The sequence below is a fragment of the Dermacentor variabilis genome, chromosome 1, assembly GCF_050947875.1.
Source record: "Dermacentor variabilis isolate Ectoservices chromosome 1, ASM5094787v1, whole genome shotgun sequence".
NCBI classification, from domain to species: domain Eukaryota; kingdom Metazoa; phylum Arthropoda; class Arachnida; order Ixodida; family Ixodidae; genus Dermacentor; species Dermacentor variabilis.
Genome location: NC_134568.1, coordinates 284,375,698 through 284,394,311, shown reverse-complemented (window position 1 = coordinate 284,394,311; position 18,614 = coordinate 284,375,698). Strand labels below are relative to the sequence as shown.

The window sequence follows — 18,614 nt, the reverse complement described above, 5'->3', positions numbered from 1 at the left end:
TTTTCGTTCTGTGTCGATTCTGACTTACCAAGCTTCCTCTTGTAGTGTGTGTGGTTGCTTTGATATTGTAGAAGCATAATTTAATAACACGGCTTAACATCTAATATTCCTCTTTAGCTGCTTTTTCTTCCGCACTATCGTTTCTGGCTGTCTTTATTTGACAGTCTGTGAAGATGCAATGTACTGTAAAACAAGCATGAGGCAGATTTCAAGGCAATGGCTGCTAATGAAATGCCTGGCAACATCTGAATTGCAGGTATAGCCACACTGATGAGGATACACAAACATGGTATCGAAGTGCTGGTAAATGGGAACTCACCTTCATAGAGTCGACAAAAAGCTGAGAAACTAGCTTCCCGACGGTGCCTTTGCCTGCACCAGGTATGGAGACTTCAGGATTGTCAACAAGGTCCAGTACAAACTTATTTACATCAATTGCCGCAGTCTGACTTCTTGTGCCACTTGGTTGTCCAGAAGCACTTGAGGGACGACGATGTGAACCATCACTGCCAGATGATGTGTTCAAAGAGTTTGTAGTGCTGTGATCCAGGTTGAATTTCTTTCGGAGGCTCACACATCGTGCAACTGCTATTTCGGCTTCATAGAGCAAGCTAAGAAGTTCCTGAAACAGATAAAATAATATATGACCATATTTACAGTAAAACTTTGCTTGCACAAACTTTTAAGGACTCTGAAAATCTGGTCATGTGAAAGTTGATATAAGTAGTATAGGAGCTTGGCAAGACATTTATTTAACATTGCTCACAAAATATGCAGACCAAAGACAAGGACCTTGCACACACAAAGCAGGCCATTCCTTTCGCCTGCATCTTTCACTCTTGCACAGTGGAGATAAAGGCATGTGAGGCTACAGGCCTGTCACAGACAATATTGTTGAGCTGTGACTGGTGGTAATAATTCCGCTGGAGTTGGAACTTGAGCCGGCCTTCTGGTTAGTGGAGCCAAGCCAAATGCGGAGGCTTAAAAAAGAGAGGCCAGGAAAACTGCGCAGAAAGCGCGGAGTGAAGCACATAAATATTCTAAACCTTCAGTGTTTATTGCTGAGTGGGCTATTAGCCTTTTTATGTGATCCTACTCTTTTCTGTCAGCTTTTAACATTGAGACTATGACGAACAATTTCTTTGAAGCCTGAGAAACATGCTAGAATGAGTGCAATGGCTCTGAATTTATATATTTCAGAAACATTTCCTGAAAAGGACCTAGTATGAATGGCATTATAATGAACAGAATGTTTTCTTTTTCCATTCTCCTCAACTCATTGGTTCCTCACAGATGGAACAGTGCCAATAGCAGTGCCTTGCCTACCGCTCCTTTCTTTCTTCTTTCCATGGTGCACTTATGGTAACCTTTCGAGGTTTGCATCAGACAAAGTGCCCAGAAGCAACAAATAAAGAGCAACAGGACAGAGGCACATTAACAACCACCACTTCGCCTTTTGCTAGAAAATCTAGAAGGGTGGGCATGTGTGTGCAAGCTTTTGTTTGTCATTTATGGACATAAACAATTGTCCAATGGCAAGTATTTATGGGCCACTGCACAAGCTGTAATGTCATCACTGACATAACATATGATTGAAAAGAGTGGGGGCTTTGTAAGCCATAGAAGAGAGCAAGCGATCTACTGTGCAAGAGTGTAGGCTGTGGAATAATAATGTATGAAGCAAAATAATAATTTGCTCGCACATAAAAAAAAAAATTGCCTGTGGCAGATAGCTGAATTCTTGTCGTTGAGCTGGATTATTCGAAGAGGCTGACATTACTAACATGAGAAATCAAAACACATATTCAATGAGTTAACAAAAATTGACTAACTTCTTAATTACTTTACTGAACACATTGCAATTTACGATTTGTAGCTGGTGAGTTTTCAAGTCGCATTCATTTGAAATGAATTTCCAGGATGACACCAGTTTCAAGATATCATTTTCTAAAGTGTGGGATGAAACACATGGGTGATTTAGTTACTTTTATGCTTCAATGCATAAAAGAGATTTAAAAAATTAAGTTATGGGGTTTTACATGCGAAAACCATGATCTGATTATGAAGCATGCCGTAGTGAGGGACTCTGGAAATTTGGACTACCTGGGGATCTTTAACGTGCACCTAGAGCTAAGAACACAGGTGTTTTCCCACTTTACCCCCATCGAAAAGTGCCCACCATGGCTAGGATTCGATCCTGCAACCTCGTGCTTAGCAACCCAACATTGTAGCCACTAAGCAACCATGGCAGGTGCATAAAAGAGTGTTTTGTTAAAAATGTAAGTGGATTAACACTGCATTTTTAGGGTGAGTTTGATGGTGCATATCTCCAAATTGTTGTCATTCTGGAAATTCGTCCCATGTGGATACGCCTGAAAAACTCACTGGCTACTATTAGTAAATTGCAGTATTTGCTGTAAAATAATTAGGAATTTAATTAGCAACTCATTTTAATTATTTAAATATGTGTTTCGATTTTTCGTGCTGATGTCCACCTCTCTGAACAATCCAGCTCAAGGACTAAAATTATGTTATCTGCAACAGCCAATTTTTCAAAATTCCATAAAACTTAAAAAAGATCACTCCACATAGAATGGCAATGCAAGCCATAAAATTAGAGCTGTCAAAGTGGGTGGAGAGAAACGATATATTGGGGGAACTACAGAATGGGTTCAGGTCAGGCAGATGTTCAGAGGCTAATATCTTTGTATTAAAACAGTGCATAGAGATTTCAATAGCTCAGAATAGACCTTTATGGTAGCATTTCTAGATATCAAGGGAGCTTATGACAACATAGACGGGGAATTGCTATTGGATATTTTCAAGCACGAGGGCATAGACGATTTCATGGAGCTGTTGAAGGAGATATATAGGGACAACAGAGTATAAATTTTATAGGAAGGCTGGAAGTGCAATGAAGTTGTGGAAATTCACTGAGGACTGAGGCAAGGAAGTCCTGTCTCCATTGTTCATGCTTTATGTTAAGGGTATAAAAAGATGACTAGAAAGCAGAGAATTAGGTTGTGATCGATCTTGCATCTTTAATGGACAAAAAGTGCAACAGACGATCCCTGAGCTGATGCACGCGGACGACATAGTGCTACTAGTGCACAATCCAAGGGATTTAATGAAGACAGGAGCAATTGCATGGTGTCAACTCAACAGGAAGTCATACCCATGGTCAATCAATATAAGTACCTGGGCATTTTCATAATGAAAGAAAGACCTATTCAAGCATCCACCAGGATAATCTAAAAATAAAAGGAAAGTGGAATGTAGCAATAGTGAAACGTAGAGCACTTTGGGGGTATAATAAGTAAGAGATAGGGTGAGGAATTTTAAAAAAGTGTAATGATGTCAGCACTAACATTCACAAATGCAATTCTGTGCTTTAAATAAGAAAGCTTGCCGGGGTTGGAGATTAATCAGAGGTTGGTGGGCTGACTGGCTTTGGGAGCTCACGGTAAAACCACAAATGAGGTGACATGGGTTAAGCTTCTTTTGAAATCAGAGAAGCACAGAGCATAATTAGTTTTGAAAAAAAAAAGAGACTACGGAACATGGATGAAAAGAAGTGGCCATCTAAAGTGCACAAATATCTGCACCTCAAAAGCGTGGACACGGGATGGAGGAAAACGTCAAGAAAGTTGGCAACCAAGTACAGGAAAATTTAAAGTGTATATAGACAACCAAGAGTCATAAAAAAGAAGTGGGAGAAACAGATGGGAAATAGGATGTAAAGAATTGAGAATAAAAAAGGCTATGGAGATTTACAAAAATGGAAAGAAAGAAATCAGGAGGGAAAAGCTGTATGACAATGCAAAGGGCAGCGCCTTGCTATATGAGGCTGGCTGCCTGAGGACAACAACATAAAGGTGCAAATATGCGCCACAGTATGAGGCATGCGTATGTTGCAAAAAAAGCCCGGAAACTCAGCACATTGTAACGGAATGCCAATATATTCACTTATCGAGACCCATAGGGAATTCCCACCTTCCAGAAGTGTTGGGATTCAAAGAAGACAGAATGATTAACTGGCTGGCAGTCGAGATAAATAAGGGACATTTATAGTATTGGTGGAAAAAAATCAGGGAAGAGATTGATGGAATTGGAGTCATTGCATGCGTAGGTGATGGCACAACGTAGTGATAGAGATTTTAAATACAAAAGTTAAGATTGAGATCAGATAGGTAAAAGGGTAGATGGCGACAGATGTAGTAAAATGTGACTAAATCAAGCAGGCTAGGTTACAGTTCATTGCCACCCCATTTCAAAGGGGATGGCAATAAGATTCATCATTATAATAGTCACCATGGTGAAATTTCTCCACACCTAGTTCTGCAGAAGGCATTGCTGAGTAATGCATACCTGCCAACCTTTAAAATTCTTATCATAAGGCGGCCAATTTTTAGAGTTTGCTTACAATTGTTGTAATAACACCACTAATTTTACCATTTTTTATTTCCGTCCTGTATAGGGCAAAAGCGATCTAGAGGTATTACAAGTACAGTCGCCGGCTGATCTTTAGTTGCCTTATTTTTCAGACTCACTCGGATGTTTGAACACACCCACGGCGCCTACCTCAGAGAAACAATGTTTAATGGCAACCAAAATTTTGGCCACTGTTACATGAATATTTCATAAACTTCATGAATATTTCTGATCGTCTGTGCGTAGATCATTCTGTAGTTGTGACTGTAGAGCGAGCACCTGTTCACAGTGTCACAGTACAAAGTACATATGTGAATTTCTTAATAAACAGTCAATATTTTGAGTAGCGCCTGGAGGACGGTCTCTTGGAGCATAAGGAGTTCGCAAGCAAGAGACACGGGCTCACAGAACAGGACACCAACAAGATAGTCCGAGTGTTTGTCATAAGCAGGGTAACCTACAGGACAGGACGCCCTACCTTGGACTAAAAAATGCAGAAGTAGAGAAGCTTAACATACTAATCAGGAAAGTCTTAAATATAGCCATCTCACAAAGCCCCAACGGAAGGATTGCACCGATTTTGGATCCATAATATCTGGTAGGAGCTGGTCGAGGTACATAAAGTAAACCAAATCAAAAGACTAAAACTGACGGAAGCAGACAGGGCCACTCTCGGAAGGCTAGGATACGTGGTAGGCTTGAGAAAGCAGGAAGAGAAGGGAAGAGTACCAACCTATATACGAGAAATCACAATAGCACCAATTCTAGAAACATGCACCCAGAACACAACCGAGAAAGAAGGAGAACAAGAATCACATCAATGGATAAGACCTACGAAAACAACCCAGATGTAAGATATATGGACGCAGCAATATACCCAGGAGGTGCAGTTCACGCTGTCACATTGTAGATGGTAAGGGCATTGAAAGAACTGCAGCAACAACACTTACAAAGAACAGACACAGCAAAAGAAGTAACCAGTTACATCTGCAGAAACTGCCAAAAAGGAAGAATCTCCAAGCAGGTGATACACATACTAGCAAATATCCAAGAAACTACCAGAAATGTACATTGTCTGGACTTTGGGGCACGAATATCCAGCAGAGAATACGAAGGCAGATGCCGTGCCCCGAAATCATACTCGCCAGGCCTCTGTCGAATGGACCACAGATAAAGGATGGAGTTCCCAAGAAATACGCAGATATCTTACAGCACTGGAAAATAAACAAAAGAACCTATCCCCCATCACACTCCAGACTCAACAGAGAGAAAGTGGTAACTTTCAGAAGGCTACAAACAAATTCCTATGTACATGGCACGTTACTCCACAGGATTTCACCCACAGAACACCCATTCTGCGAAACCTCAACACCTTAAGCCACACGGTATGGAAGTGTGAGGGATTGACCCCCACACCGCAAACACACACACAACTAAAGAGTAGTGGGAGGCCAAGCTGTCCAGCTTGAAAGGACCAGCTAGCGCTGGTGGGCAGGGCTCGGAGGGCGGCCAGGGCCCACAGCTTCCTGGAATGAGGAGGCCACACACCTTGGGCAAACACGTCGCTTGCTCAGAACAATAAAGTTTGTTCATCTTAAGTAGCACATTTTTTACCAGTATTTTTTACCAAATTTTAATATTTTTGGCTTTGACTATGGTACTTTTCAAACTTCAAGGTTAGCAGGTCTGAAGAAATCTAAATGTCTAAATGCCTAAAGAAATTGTGACGATCGGGTCGTGTTATACATGTGTAGAAATACACATGAAAAGTGGCAGTGGCCTTTCGAATGACCTGTAGGCTCCCTGCTGCACGTACAGGAATAACGTTAGGCTCAATTGTTCACGAAAGAATTATCTATCCACTATATTATATATATACATATATATATATATATATATATATATATATATATATATATATATATATAAAATGTTCAAACAGTGTCACAGGCCCCCTTTGAAAGTTACATGACATGCTGTGGATTGCCTTCAACACATATATTTGTTTGAAGCATCTTTTCTTTATAAAAGGAATCAAGCATGAAAAGAAGATCAAAAAGGGGGTTGTCTTCTAAGAAATATTCTCTTAGTGTCCGCTTCCAATTACAGTGCCTGTGCACGCATTGTTTCTCAAGCACACAAAGCTAGGGACTAATTGTTATACTCCTTTCACACAGTAACAGAACAACCAGACCCTCTCTTACCTTGTACTTTGGTTCCTTTCCTCTGAGCTGTGAAGCCACCTTAGTTATGGTTTGCTCCAGGAATGTTGTCAAAGAACGAGGACCTTCGTGGGCTATTATAAAAAACCAAAAAAAGATGCAAGAGCCATAAATGCTTAGCATGGCTAAGGCATTCTATTCAAAAATTATTTCAGACATGAAAATGACGAAGAAGAGGTCATATGTACATGTGCATGCTTATCATAATTTGGGTAAAACTTGGCAAAAATAATGAATACTTATCCACAAATGTTTTCTTCTTTTTGGCTGTGTGCTCAATTACATCACCAGCACTAGCCCATATTCACACATCCCAGTTGCATTCACCAGGACTTCGTCATGTTCACACTCTAATGAATGCTAACTGGGTGTGAGTGAGCACAGTCACGTGTGAGTGTTCCGATTGGCGTTCAAATTTATAATGTAGCACAGTGAAGTAACACATTTCGCTATTTGCTTCATTTTTATTATCCATGGTGTCCCAGGAAAACAGAGTCAGGCCATTAAGAAAGTGCTGAATTGTGCTGCATATTTTCTTGCAAGTAAGAGATGCATTTCATGGTCATTTTATCCTTCTTATTACTTATTTACTTTTTAACAGCTTGAGATGTTTCCCTGTCAACAATATTATTTGTCCTAGTGGCAAGAAAAATGCATGAGCATCTGCTTTTGACATTGTCTACATGAAACAAGCTGTTAGAGACCCTATCCATTGACCCGGTGACTCTTTGGACCTTCCAGTCATTATTGTCTTTTGTCCTTCTTCCAGCATTTCAAGCATTTTACTATAAATGCATAAAGATTATACAAAAATTGTTTATTTTCTTTAGTTTTACCATTACAATTTGTTTAGTATACAACATCATAAGTGAACACCTTCACGACACTCAAACTGCTGAACAGTTTAAGAATATTCAACCGCATAATTTCAATTTCGTTTCCTAACAAAAAAGAATTAAATGAAAGCTTATGGCAGCTTTTGTAGGCTTTTTCAGCATGATGAGAAGACAAACAGATGGACCTGCTGAAACACTACTAACGTCATATTCTGACATCATCAGTGTTGTAGTTAAATCAGTTCTGTGGAATACTGCAAGGTGGAGGAAGTATTCATGAAAAGTAAAATTGTCATCCACTCAAATGTAGCACGAAGCTACAAAGGAAACATATACAGGTTTCTTAGAAATAATGCTTCACAATTGAGGAAACATTCATCCTGGTCCGGCATCCACCCGAATGGGGCTTCGTGCTACATTCGGGTGGATGACAATTTTACCTTTCATGAGTGTTGTAGTTTCAGCACAAAACTCCTAAAGTCTGGCCTTTATTTTTTCTAATAATTACCCATCACTTTCTGCAACATACATGCAAACACAAACAAGTGTTGTCACAGTCTAGCTTGATCGAGTCATTACATTTAGTAGTCCCGTTAGGAAAAAAAGTGACATAAATGTTCTTACCATGATCAATGATGTGTGCTAAGGCACAGTGGATTAAAATTGGTATTAAGAGCTTCACAATCTCAGCTGGATGAAGTGACAGCAGATAATACAGCACCTGCATGAAATTTATTACTGTGATACAGATGATGAATACAAGATTTGACGACAGGTTAATGTGAGAGTTTAATAGGGTGTATTGCTGGACTAGATGGGCTATAACATCTAGTAGAACTTTACCATAACTAGGATAAAACAAATTAATAAAAAATGACATAGACGGAGTAAAATTTTTTCTTACTGTTTTGTTTGCATCCAATGCTTTCATAATACACCTGATTCGAGGCATGCAAGCAGGGTCTGATAGGGCCTAGACAGTTGTTGATCGAAGCAGTTACGACACCTTGCTCTAAATGAGACGGACATTGTGCATGGCAAGTTTTGAGAACTTTAATACATGATGTCACACTGACGTACGGGCACTGGGATTTCAGTGCCAAATCTACAAAAAGAAATTAAATTTAACAATAGTGAAACGAGAACACCAGAAATTGAATATGACCAGAATTTCTCGCATTATTCTGTTTCTGCAGAACTAGGCTGTTTATTTCACTATGCAGTTTGTTTATTCAACTGCCGTGTGTAATACTGTATGCTGTTGCGCTGTTTTTAAGCTGTCTGTGTAGTCAGCTGTTTTCTTTAGCCACGTATGTTACTTGCTATTGTCATGGTTTTAGGAGTGTGTGTCGCGTGCTGTTGGCCTGTCCACCAGAGCTACTCTTTTGTAGAGTGCAGTGTGCATGTGTGTGTACATTTGAATGTGGGGTAATTGTGTGTGGGGTAACATGTGCAGGTGAGGTAAATTAACAGAGGTAATTTGGCAGTCTGGAGAAACTCCTGAATGGCTTGTTATGACTTTTTCTTTTATCTGCTGTTGCTTTTTGTTCCTTTCAACACTGCACACTACACTACAATAGTCAAAAATCTGTGCTCAGTCACATTCCTTCCCCTCTCTTTTTTCGTGTATTGTACCAGGTGCAGTACTTCTCTAACAAGAATGTGAGAGTTGCAGGCTGTATTGCAACCTCTATATTGTAAAATTGGAAAAACTCTTTTTACTGTATTTTGTCTCAGCCATATCGCAGCACTTTTCTGTCAACATGTGTAAAGTTAGAAATAAGATTGTGCTGCCTTATAATTGACAAGTTAAATGGGGCCCTTGACCTCTGTGATTAATGATCACTTCTCAGATGCACCTTGGAATGATAGAGTGCAGGTGAGAATGACAAGGATAAAAATATTATAGATTTTAAATACAAGTAGAATAGTGTTTTACTTGATTATTGTGCAATTAAAAAAAAGCAATATCCCAAGCAAGTTAATTTTTATTAAAGCCAAATAACACACAATAAATATGTCTACTGGAGGGTTCAGGAAGAAATACCTATGCAAATGGCTACACACAAGTCGCTACACATGTCAGTTGTTAAGCCAATTCATCCAGAATTATGAAGTCACTCCTATAACCATGGTTCCAAATGATACAGTATCAGAAGGCACAGTTGCTCAGTGCAGGCATTGCTTCCCAAGTGAAACTGCAGAGCAGCAAATTTTTTGGAGGAATAACTTGCAGCCATGAAGTAGAAGTGCATCACTTCCACGCTGTCTGTAGATTTATTATCGCAATATAGATGAAATAAGTTTTTCTTTGGTGGATATAACCATGACTGCATCACAAAAGTGACATGTGGTTCTTTTATACAGTAACTTTCGTTAGATCGATACCAATTTCTTAATGCGCTAACCAATTCCTTGGTTAACCCATTAAATACCAGCGTGACCATATGGTCACGTTAGTCTGCACAGTGGATTTCAATTAATTAAGATTAACAAAACGGCACCAAAATCGCCTTTGACATGCCGTTTGACAGATTAGAGTTCCCTTTATAGATACCAAGTGGCAGCAGCTGTCAGTCGTTTTGTGGGAGTCCCTCGCAAAGGCAGGAATAAGTGTTGCTCTGCGAGTAGCGTTGTCATGCATCGCTCCAATGATTAAGTGTGTTTTTTTTACGACTTGTTTAAGCAATAGTCAGATATCCTTACCTCCGTATTGCTCTTTGAATATGTGAACTTTGATGACCATTTGTGAAAGATTAATGTTTGATTTATCCATGAACGAGCGCGTTATCTTGCACGTTGCCATATGGTCACGCTGGGCTTTTAGGCTACCTAAATTTTTATTTTTTTTAACTGCATTCTCATCTCGTGCACGGCCGCTGGCGCGTTCTTGCAGTGGTTAGTTCTTATTTTATTGTCTGAATAGGTTGATGTTGGAAGAAATAGCGAAGCAGTCGTAGAGGAACATGACGACGTGTCAGTGATTTATATCGAGCCGCCAGAGGCTAGCACCTATTCGGATGAAAACTCGGCCGATGAGGACTCAGGTGGGCTCATTGACATTCTAAGCAGGTGGTAGCTATTAGCCGGCGCTGAAACTATTTTCTCTGACGGGCGCCGCATTGGTGGATGCGACTCGGACGATGACGACCCCGGCGAGCAAGGTGACAGAATATCAGAGGTTTCTTCTTCTGTAGTTGATGCGGCCATTCCGGCAAAATTATCTACTGCTTCTAAGTGGAGGAAGGGTGATCTCCAGACAAGCCTTGGCATATTTCCCGACCCAAGCTTTGCTGCTTACAGGGACTTTTCACCTGTTGAGTTGTTCGATCTTTTTGATAATGCCGTACTCGATAGGGCAAGTACTCGTATGTTGAGAAGAAGCGAATCAAGGTGGCCCATCCAAACACTGTTGCTAAGTACAAGATTTATAGGAGGTACGCACCAGATGGATGCAAATGCAGGCGCCTATAGGATTGCAATCCGTGGCAAAAAGTGGTGGTGGACGATTTTCACTCCACTTTGTGATGTATCTATCAGCAACACTTGCGCGATAATTCGTAGCACAGGGTTCAACGTCACGCAGGTGGAATTCCGTAGGCAAATTGCACAAAGCTACCTGATGCGATGGGACAATAAGCCTAGAGGACCTGGTCAACGCAGAATACCAAAGACTGGTGATGTCCTGACTGGTACACGGTATGACCAAGTGGTCCACTTTGTTGCACCAACACCTAATGGCAACAGGTGGAGGTGTGCATGAGATAATTGCAACAGCGCGGTGCACACACAATGCACAAAGTATGACGTCGGCATGTGTATTCCATGATTTAAACCATACCACACTAAATAAGTGCTCGACTATTCGCTATACATGTTTTTTGTGATGTTTCATGGTTTGAAATAAATATTTTTAACTTCGCGTATTTTGCTGTAGCGTAAGGGCCCAGTGTGACCATATGGTCACGGGCTATATTTTAAAAACTAATTAGGCAAGAGTAATAATTTCTTGCATGTGAATTATTAGTATAAATGTAAGTTAAGATATGACATTTATTTCAAGATAGCAAGAAAATAAAGAAACTGGTCCCTAATGGGTTAACCCCTTCATGCCAGATTTATTTTGGAGACACAAAAAAAATTTTTAACTTGTGATTTCTCAGGCTTTTGCTTGTATATTGAAAAAGTCGACTAAAAAAATTTTGGTGTACTGCAGTATTTCTCAAAATCATCATGTTGCAAGTTCGTGACATTGGGCACTTGCCCATTCTTTGACTGATGCTGAAAATTCATGCAGCTTCAAGTCACACATAAGAAATGGTTGGTTTTCTTCTCAAATGCTCTGTCTTAACAAAACATATATATTCGATCTTGCTGGCTCAACTGGCAGTGGAAATTGAATAAGGATTAGTTGTGTTTATTGCGGCAGAAGTTCACATTGCACCTGAAGCGCATAAAAATCATGCCCTTTACAGTTGTGCTGTTTGCACCTTTGCCATCTATCTTATACAAGCGGCCAGTGCCCCATGTTGTTAGACCTGACGCCCACAGTTGGAAGTGCTCGTGGACCCCCTGTTCACCACTAGGATGCTTTCCGTGGTTGAAGCCTATCTGCTGTTCTGCTCCTATAAAAAAAAAAAAAAAAAAAAACTACCTTTAAAATACTGAGTTTTCATGTTCACTCTCGGCTAGTGGTCACAGCCATTGCGGCATTTCATAGTGTTCTGTGCACAATGTCGTCATCCGCTTTAAGCCACTTTTCCATTGCTAGAAGGCATGTGCTAGAAGCGACTGCAATTTTTGTTCTTATTGTCCTCACTTCTTTTGTCCCTTATTGAAGATGTTGTGCTTTGAATATTGCATGTGCAGTCTTCGTCATCTTCGACACTGAGAGCTCTGTCTTCATTATCACTTTTCTGTGGAGGATGTGTCCTGAATTGACTTGATCCATGGAGACAACATGCATCCATTATGTGAAACGAGCACAGCACCCTGCAATTAGCTCAAACCTTTCTCTAAGTCATGCAACCATGGTCAAAAGTAAACAAAGCGTGCAAGCATCACATAAAGCCATACACTCAGTGCTGCACTGCAGAAGCAGAACCTGTGAAATTGAGGATTAAAAGCACAGTCAGCATCACCACAATGGATGTTCATGGTATGGCTAATGAGTTCATTTCACTGCTGCTGCTAAGTTGCATCCCTACTATAGTTGTTTATTCCTCGTGCTGCTCATTTCCGCCTAACTGCAGGGAGTACACAAGAAGGCACTCCAATGTGTGCCTGGCAGTACTTTCTCTGCCTTCCACTTAAAGCGACCGCTTTTCAGCACTGCAGGTTCCACAGGTCAAGGTGCATTCAAGAGGGCACTGGCAAGCGGTGCCACAGTATAGAGCACAGTCAGTGTCTCCAAAGAAATGCACCGCACCACTGGTGTTGCATCAGCCAAGCAATTCTTGAATGCTCTGATGATTGATGCACCCAACACTGTTCCAACAGCGTTCTTGGTGAAAGAGAACCACAATAATGGTGAACTGCTGAAATATCACCATGTGCGCCACTGAGCAGATGGGCTGCCTTATTATTCTTTTGCACTGGTCCTCCTCATAAATTGCTGTGATAACCGGTGCATCTTTATGTGGCAGTGCTTCTTAGCCATCCCCACCTATGTTCCACCTGCTTCAGTGGAAATGGAGGCCCTGTATTTAAAATGAAGTGGCTCTAATGCAAGTTCCGATTACAGACATTTTGAAATGCGCTGAAGTTAAAGGAATGGCAAATTTTTTTTTTCTTCTGTGCTAGCGTTGTCACTCTCCTTCCTTTATATGTTGCAGTAATCCCAAGAATCATGGGGTGAAAGCTAGAGTGATGCCATGGTGCTTCTAGCTGGTAGTGATGTGCTATCACAGACCAATCATGCACCACTAGGGTTGGTAATATCGATACATGATTAATCAATTAATCGATTAAATGTACTGTGAAAAACGATTAATCTTCATCGATTTCCCCCTTTCATTTAATTGACTTAATCGATTAGACTTGTTCGATTAATCGTTTTCGAGAGTTTGACAGGAGTAGAGTGAAAATTTTGAAATCATACCAGAATGACAGTGCATGAGCACTGACTGTTGACTGTTTTTCCGAGTCCCGAGTGATGCCCAGCCGAGCGCTTCCCTTCTCTTCCCCCACACCGTACGCGCCACCACGCTGCCTGAAGCCGGAGGCTTGAAATGCCCTCGAAATTCAAGGCATGCCATAGGAAACCAGCCATTGATTGTCATACCACTCCTAGTCTAAAGATGTGGCACAGTATGCATGCCGGTTTGGAGCATGTATTTGACATAGCGATGGAGTTCATGTCGATTCTAGCAAATCTATATATCGTCTGAGCATCTATTCTAACATGCTGGTTGTGTGGCCATTCAAACAAGGTGCCAGTTTCACCCAAACACCCCACCCAACTGACATTCCTTCCCTCTTCCCCAGTGCATACTGAAATTTGCTGCATATTTCAGTGGGACTTCGCATTTTACTTTTGCCATTTTTTGTATTTCTTGCTTAACTGTACTGTGTATGGATTCACTAGTGGCATGTAGGTATTTTATTTATTTCTGCACTAAGTGAAATTTTATAACATATATTGTTTATCTTTTCAAAAGCCACTAGTGCCAACTATATTTAGTCTTTAACAAGTTAAAGATTATACTTTGTCAAATGTTTAGACTTGTGTTTCAAACTTGGTTCCACCTCTCAAACATTAAAGTAGGGTCCTACAAAAATAGATAACTGTGTTTAAACTTTTTTGAAAGTGCCTGGCAAAAATTTCGATTAGTCAATTAATTGATGAAAAACCCTGCATCGAAAGTGATTAATTTATTAAAGGCTAAAATGATGAATGATTAATTGTGAATCAAATAAAAAAAATTATCTGACCATCCCTGTGCACCATTCATCAGACCAATTTTGTGGACTATCACACAAAACTGTACAGCTGGAAGCATAGTGCATCAGGCTATCTCTTCAGCCACCAAACTTATTCTTCCTTCCTTCCTCACTTGGCACTTCTTAGTCAAGGGAACTGATGCTCCTATGCACCGACCAAGGGAAAAAATGTCTTGTATTCTGTCTTTTACAGAACTCAGAAGTTATCTGACATGTCATGGTTTTCCAAGAAGGCAGATACCCCTCCTGTCACTGCTTTGAAGCAAACCGAAAAGCATCATAAACTGCAGTGAATATTTCTGGCACATCGGGTTGTTCAAAGTTCGACAAGCTATCCAGCATTTGCAGAGCCACGGTAACTGAATTGCACTTGAAAATGAAATATATTCGACAGACTGTTAAGCATGCCTGATCAACAAACCTTCTCTGCTTCCTTGGTGTCATCAAAAAGGCGTTTCTGTCTATGTGCAGGCATAGGGCGTGCTGTCTCCCAAACCTCCTGCCAAGTGTTGCCAGGCAGCTGCATACGATGACTCAGGTGGCCCTCTTCAATTACTTGCCCAGTTGTCTGATCCACTACTGGTGCAACCCAGTCACGTGGAGAATACCAGCGCACAAAGTCACTCAGTGATGCTCCTGGGTTGGCTGCCTAGATGTAACAATGTCATAAAAAAGTGCACACCTTTATAAAAAAGGCCACAACAAAAGAAGCATGACAAGTTTTCTGCCTTCTCACAATTTATTTTTATTTTCCCTCCACATCCCTTTCCTTGTACAGAGCATCTGACCACAACACTTGGCACAGACTCATAAACACAGACAAAGGGCAGACTCATAAACTTGGCCTCCATTTATAAAGTTGTGCATATTTAGATGCACAGAATATATCAACATGGAATTGAACCGAATGTGCTTTGAACAGGGCAATGTGAATATCAAAGCAATTGTAATAATTTTGTATGGCCATGCATGCAAGTTAACCAAATGCGATTATATCTAATACTCAAAAATTAATAACAGTTGAACCTCGGCATAACAAACACAGCTATAACAAATTATTGGATATAAAGAAGTAAATATAACATTTGGTTGGTCATGCTTCAATCAAATGGAGTTCTCTCCTGCACTAATGAAATTGGAAATGCAGGGTCCAACATGGTATCGGTTACAGTGAGGCAAATTTTTGTGTTTGCATGTGGCTCAAAATATGTACAGTTAGCCCTCAGTACAACGAAGTCAGTGAAATCGGCACTTCAATATTTCAAAATTTTGTTCTACTGAAATTTGACATTTTATGCAAATAAAGTCACTGACGGACATTTCTTACGGGAACGGGGCCGCAAAATCCACCGGCTCACGTAAGAAGGCTGCAGTGAAGTTTCGTTATATTGAAATTGTACATAAACACACTTCAACATATTGTGGATAATTAATAAAGGGATAATAAGACATCCACCCAATCGTAGCAATTGCTACAAAGGAAACTCATATAGGTTCCTCAAAAGAAAAGCCTCCCAGGTGAAGAAAAATTCATCCTGGTCCGGGACACGAACACGGGACCACCATCTTTCCGGGGAGCCACTCTACCATCTGAGCTAACCAGGCGGCTAGCAGATGGGAGGGTGAATTCGAACCCATTAACAACTTGAAGCAAAGGCAAGAGCTTGACGTAATAGTTCTGCGGAAAACTGCAAGGTGGAGAGAAGTAATCAATAAAGGGATTATGAGACATCCACCCAATCGTAGCAATTGCTACAAAGGATACACATAAGGGTTCCTCGAAAGAAAAGCCTCCAAGTTGTAGAAAAATTAGTCCTGGTTGAGGACATGAATCCGGAACCACCACCATTCCGGGACAGCTGCTCTACCATCTGAGCTAACCAGGCGGCTAGCAGATGGCAGGGCGAAGTTGAACCCATCAACAACTCGAAGCAAAAGTTTGACATAATAGTTCTCATTAGCTTTGCTACAAGTGCTACAACTACTGACAAGTCCCGGACCAGGACTCATTTTTCTTCACCTGGGAGGCTTTTCTTTCGAGGAACCCGTATGGGTTTCCTTTGTAGCAGTCGCTATGATTGGGTGGATGCCTCATTATCCCTTTATTAATTACTTCTCTCCACCTAGTGAGTTTCTGCAGAACTATTATGTCAAAGTATTGTAGATAGAATACAAGATGTTTTATGGGCAAGGTTAATGAAAAAGTTAGATATTCCGTTATATCGAGAATTACGTTATTTTACGAGAATTACGTTAGTTCATTATATCGAGGCTGTATTCTAGTAGCAAAAATGTGTAACACGGTCGCGGACAGACCTTCCAGACGCTTCGTTTTTCTGACCTGCGCGATTATTCGGACTTCCCAGCAGCAGGGCGACCTAGCCCTAACCAGGGTGTCTACCAAGTTGACATTTCCAAATTCCCTGAGTTTTCCAGGTTTTCCCTGAGCTCCTTTGCAAAGTTCCCTGAATGAGCCAGAACTTTGTTTTATGTAAAGACAGGCTGACACCACGTTGCCCGATGCTGTCACTCTCTAGTAAGCATGCTGAAACAAAAAAAAAAAATGACTTAATCCAGTTTGAATAGTAAGGAGTAATATCTATTTTATTTAAAAAGAAAACAGAGGGAAGGTGTTAGGAAAATGCACAGCGAAAGAACCGCGGTAAAACCCATTCCAAATTGAGTCGAACATTTTCAAATACGAATGAAAAGGAGATGCATAAATAAGTAAATATTTCTTAATATGAGCTATTTCTATCAACTGACAGCAAGCTCATCTGTATGAGGCCTGAACTTTTTCACAACTAAGGTTCTCTCTCAGCAGCTGGGAAGTCAACCTCAACTGTCCTGACATACTCTCAGCCCGTACACAACATCTCAGCGCTGGGTTTCACTGCTTAAAACAGTTTATCTTGGTTTGGATGAGGGACACCTGTATCTCGGCGTCAGCCAACACTTAGTTTTTTTAGCTCAAGCTCCTTCAAAAAGGCGGCGGCACGCTTCCTTTCCCGTTAATTCCTCAGTGCGTCGGTCCTTTCTGTTCTCATCCTCCTTCTACCACACTTACGCCACATGGATCATTTGAAGCATCCTCTTGGTAAGTTGTACAGTCAACGTCCGATTTTTCGGATTCCCTAGGGGCCGCATAAACATCCGAAAATCGGGCAGTCCAAAAATAGTGAATGCCTGTCTTTAACTGCCCTTAAGGGCTAAAATTGCCACAGGCACGCCCGAAAAAGCTCTTAAGGCCTGCCAGTACACTTACTAGGCATATCGGTTCTCGTACTGTGACAGGAGATGGGGGTGCACGTGTGTCCCGTGACAATTGCCCCTTCCCACGCTTGTTATGCTTCACCGCCTAACACTACTGTACTGAGGCGAAGCTAACTTTCGGAGACTGGCATTACGCAACGCGCTGTGCTCTGCGAGCTTCAAAGCCAATCGCGAGGATTACAAAGGCGGAGTCGGTGCCATTGGTGATAGCGGCGAATTCTTTCAATGAAAAACACGGCACCGCACGGCAAGAAGCTTGATAGCGAACATAGAAGCAGCTAGGCCTAACATTGCCGCGGTGGTGGTTACGGCTGCCAGCGGATCTGCGTGCGAGAGTGCCGGTTCGAGGCGGCGAGATAATCAAAATAGCGGCGGTGGCGGCTTTGATTAATGCCATTTCAAACCTGCAGTCAGGGAAATATACATTGACTATATGGAGTACGTGGTGGTGCCGCAAAGGCGTGGAAATTATCGGGCATGTCCGAAAAATCGGGCGTTAGAAAATCGGTCGTTAACTACTCTGGCAATACATCGTGCCGATGACACGGCGTCAGTGACGATTCGTTGCGATTCCTCTGTTACTGGAGCTAGCATTAATATGACTCAATAAAGTTACAGCTAATTTTCCCTGATAGAAGCACAAATTCCCTGAGTTTTCCCTGAGTTTTCCCAGACTGTTCAAATTCCCTGAGAATTCCCGGTTTTCCCGGTTGGTAGACACCCTGCCTAACACCAATGTATAAGGACAACAGCCGAAATTTCGAACGCGGCACGCCCTTTCACGCATGAAATGCGTACCCGCTGCCGCAGACATGGCGGCCATGAACAGTGTTGTCTCAATGTTGGCATAGCGGCCTAAACGGTGCGGCCGGCGGAGCGCCTGGTGACAAGCCGTCGCAGGAAGCTCTCC

General features: G+C 41.3%; 1 protein-coding gene across 2 annotated transcripts in view; it reads right to left on the bottom strand.

Annotated features, from left to right (window-relative positions):
• Rab3GAP1 (RAB3 GTPase activating protein subunit 1) overlaps window positions 1-18,614 on the bottom strand; it is a 302,634-nt gene that overhangs the window by 19,845 nt on the left and 264,175 nt on the right. For both annotated transcript variants that reach the window (XM_075677210.1, XM_075677219.1), the window contains exons 20-23: window positions 14,853-15,080; window positions 8,114-8,210; window positions 6,636-6,727; window positions 320-622 (exon numbers count right to left, since the gene is read on the bottom strand). In XM_075677210.1, the coding sequence (XP_075533325.1) occupies window positions 320-622; window positions 6,636-6,727; window positions 8,114-8,210; window positions 14,853-15,080 (720 nt within the window). The remainder of the gene's footprint in view (window positions 1-319; window positions 623-6,635; window positions 6,728-8,113; window positions 8,211-14,852; window positions 15,081-18,614) is intronic.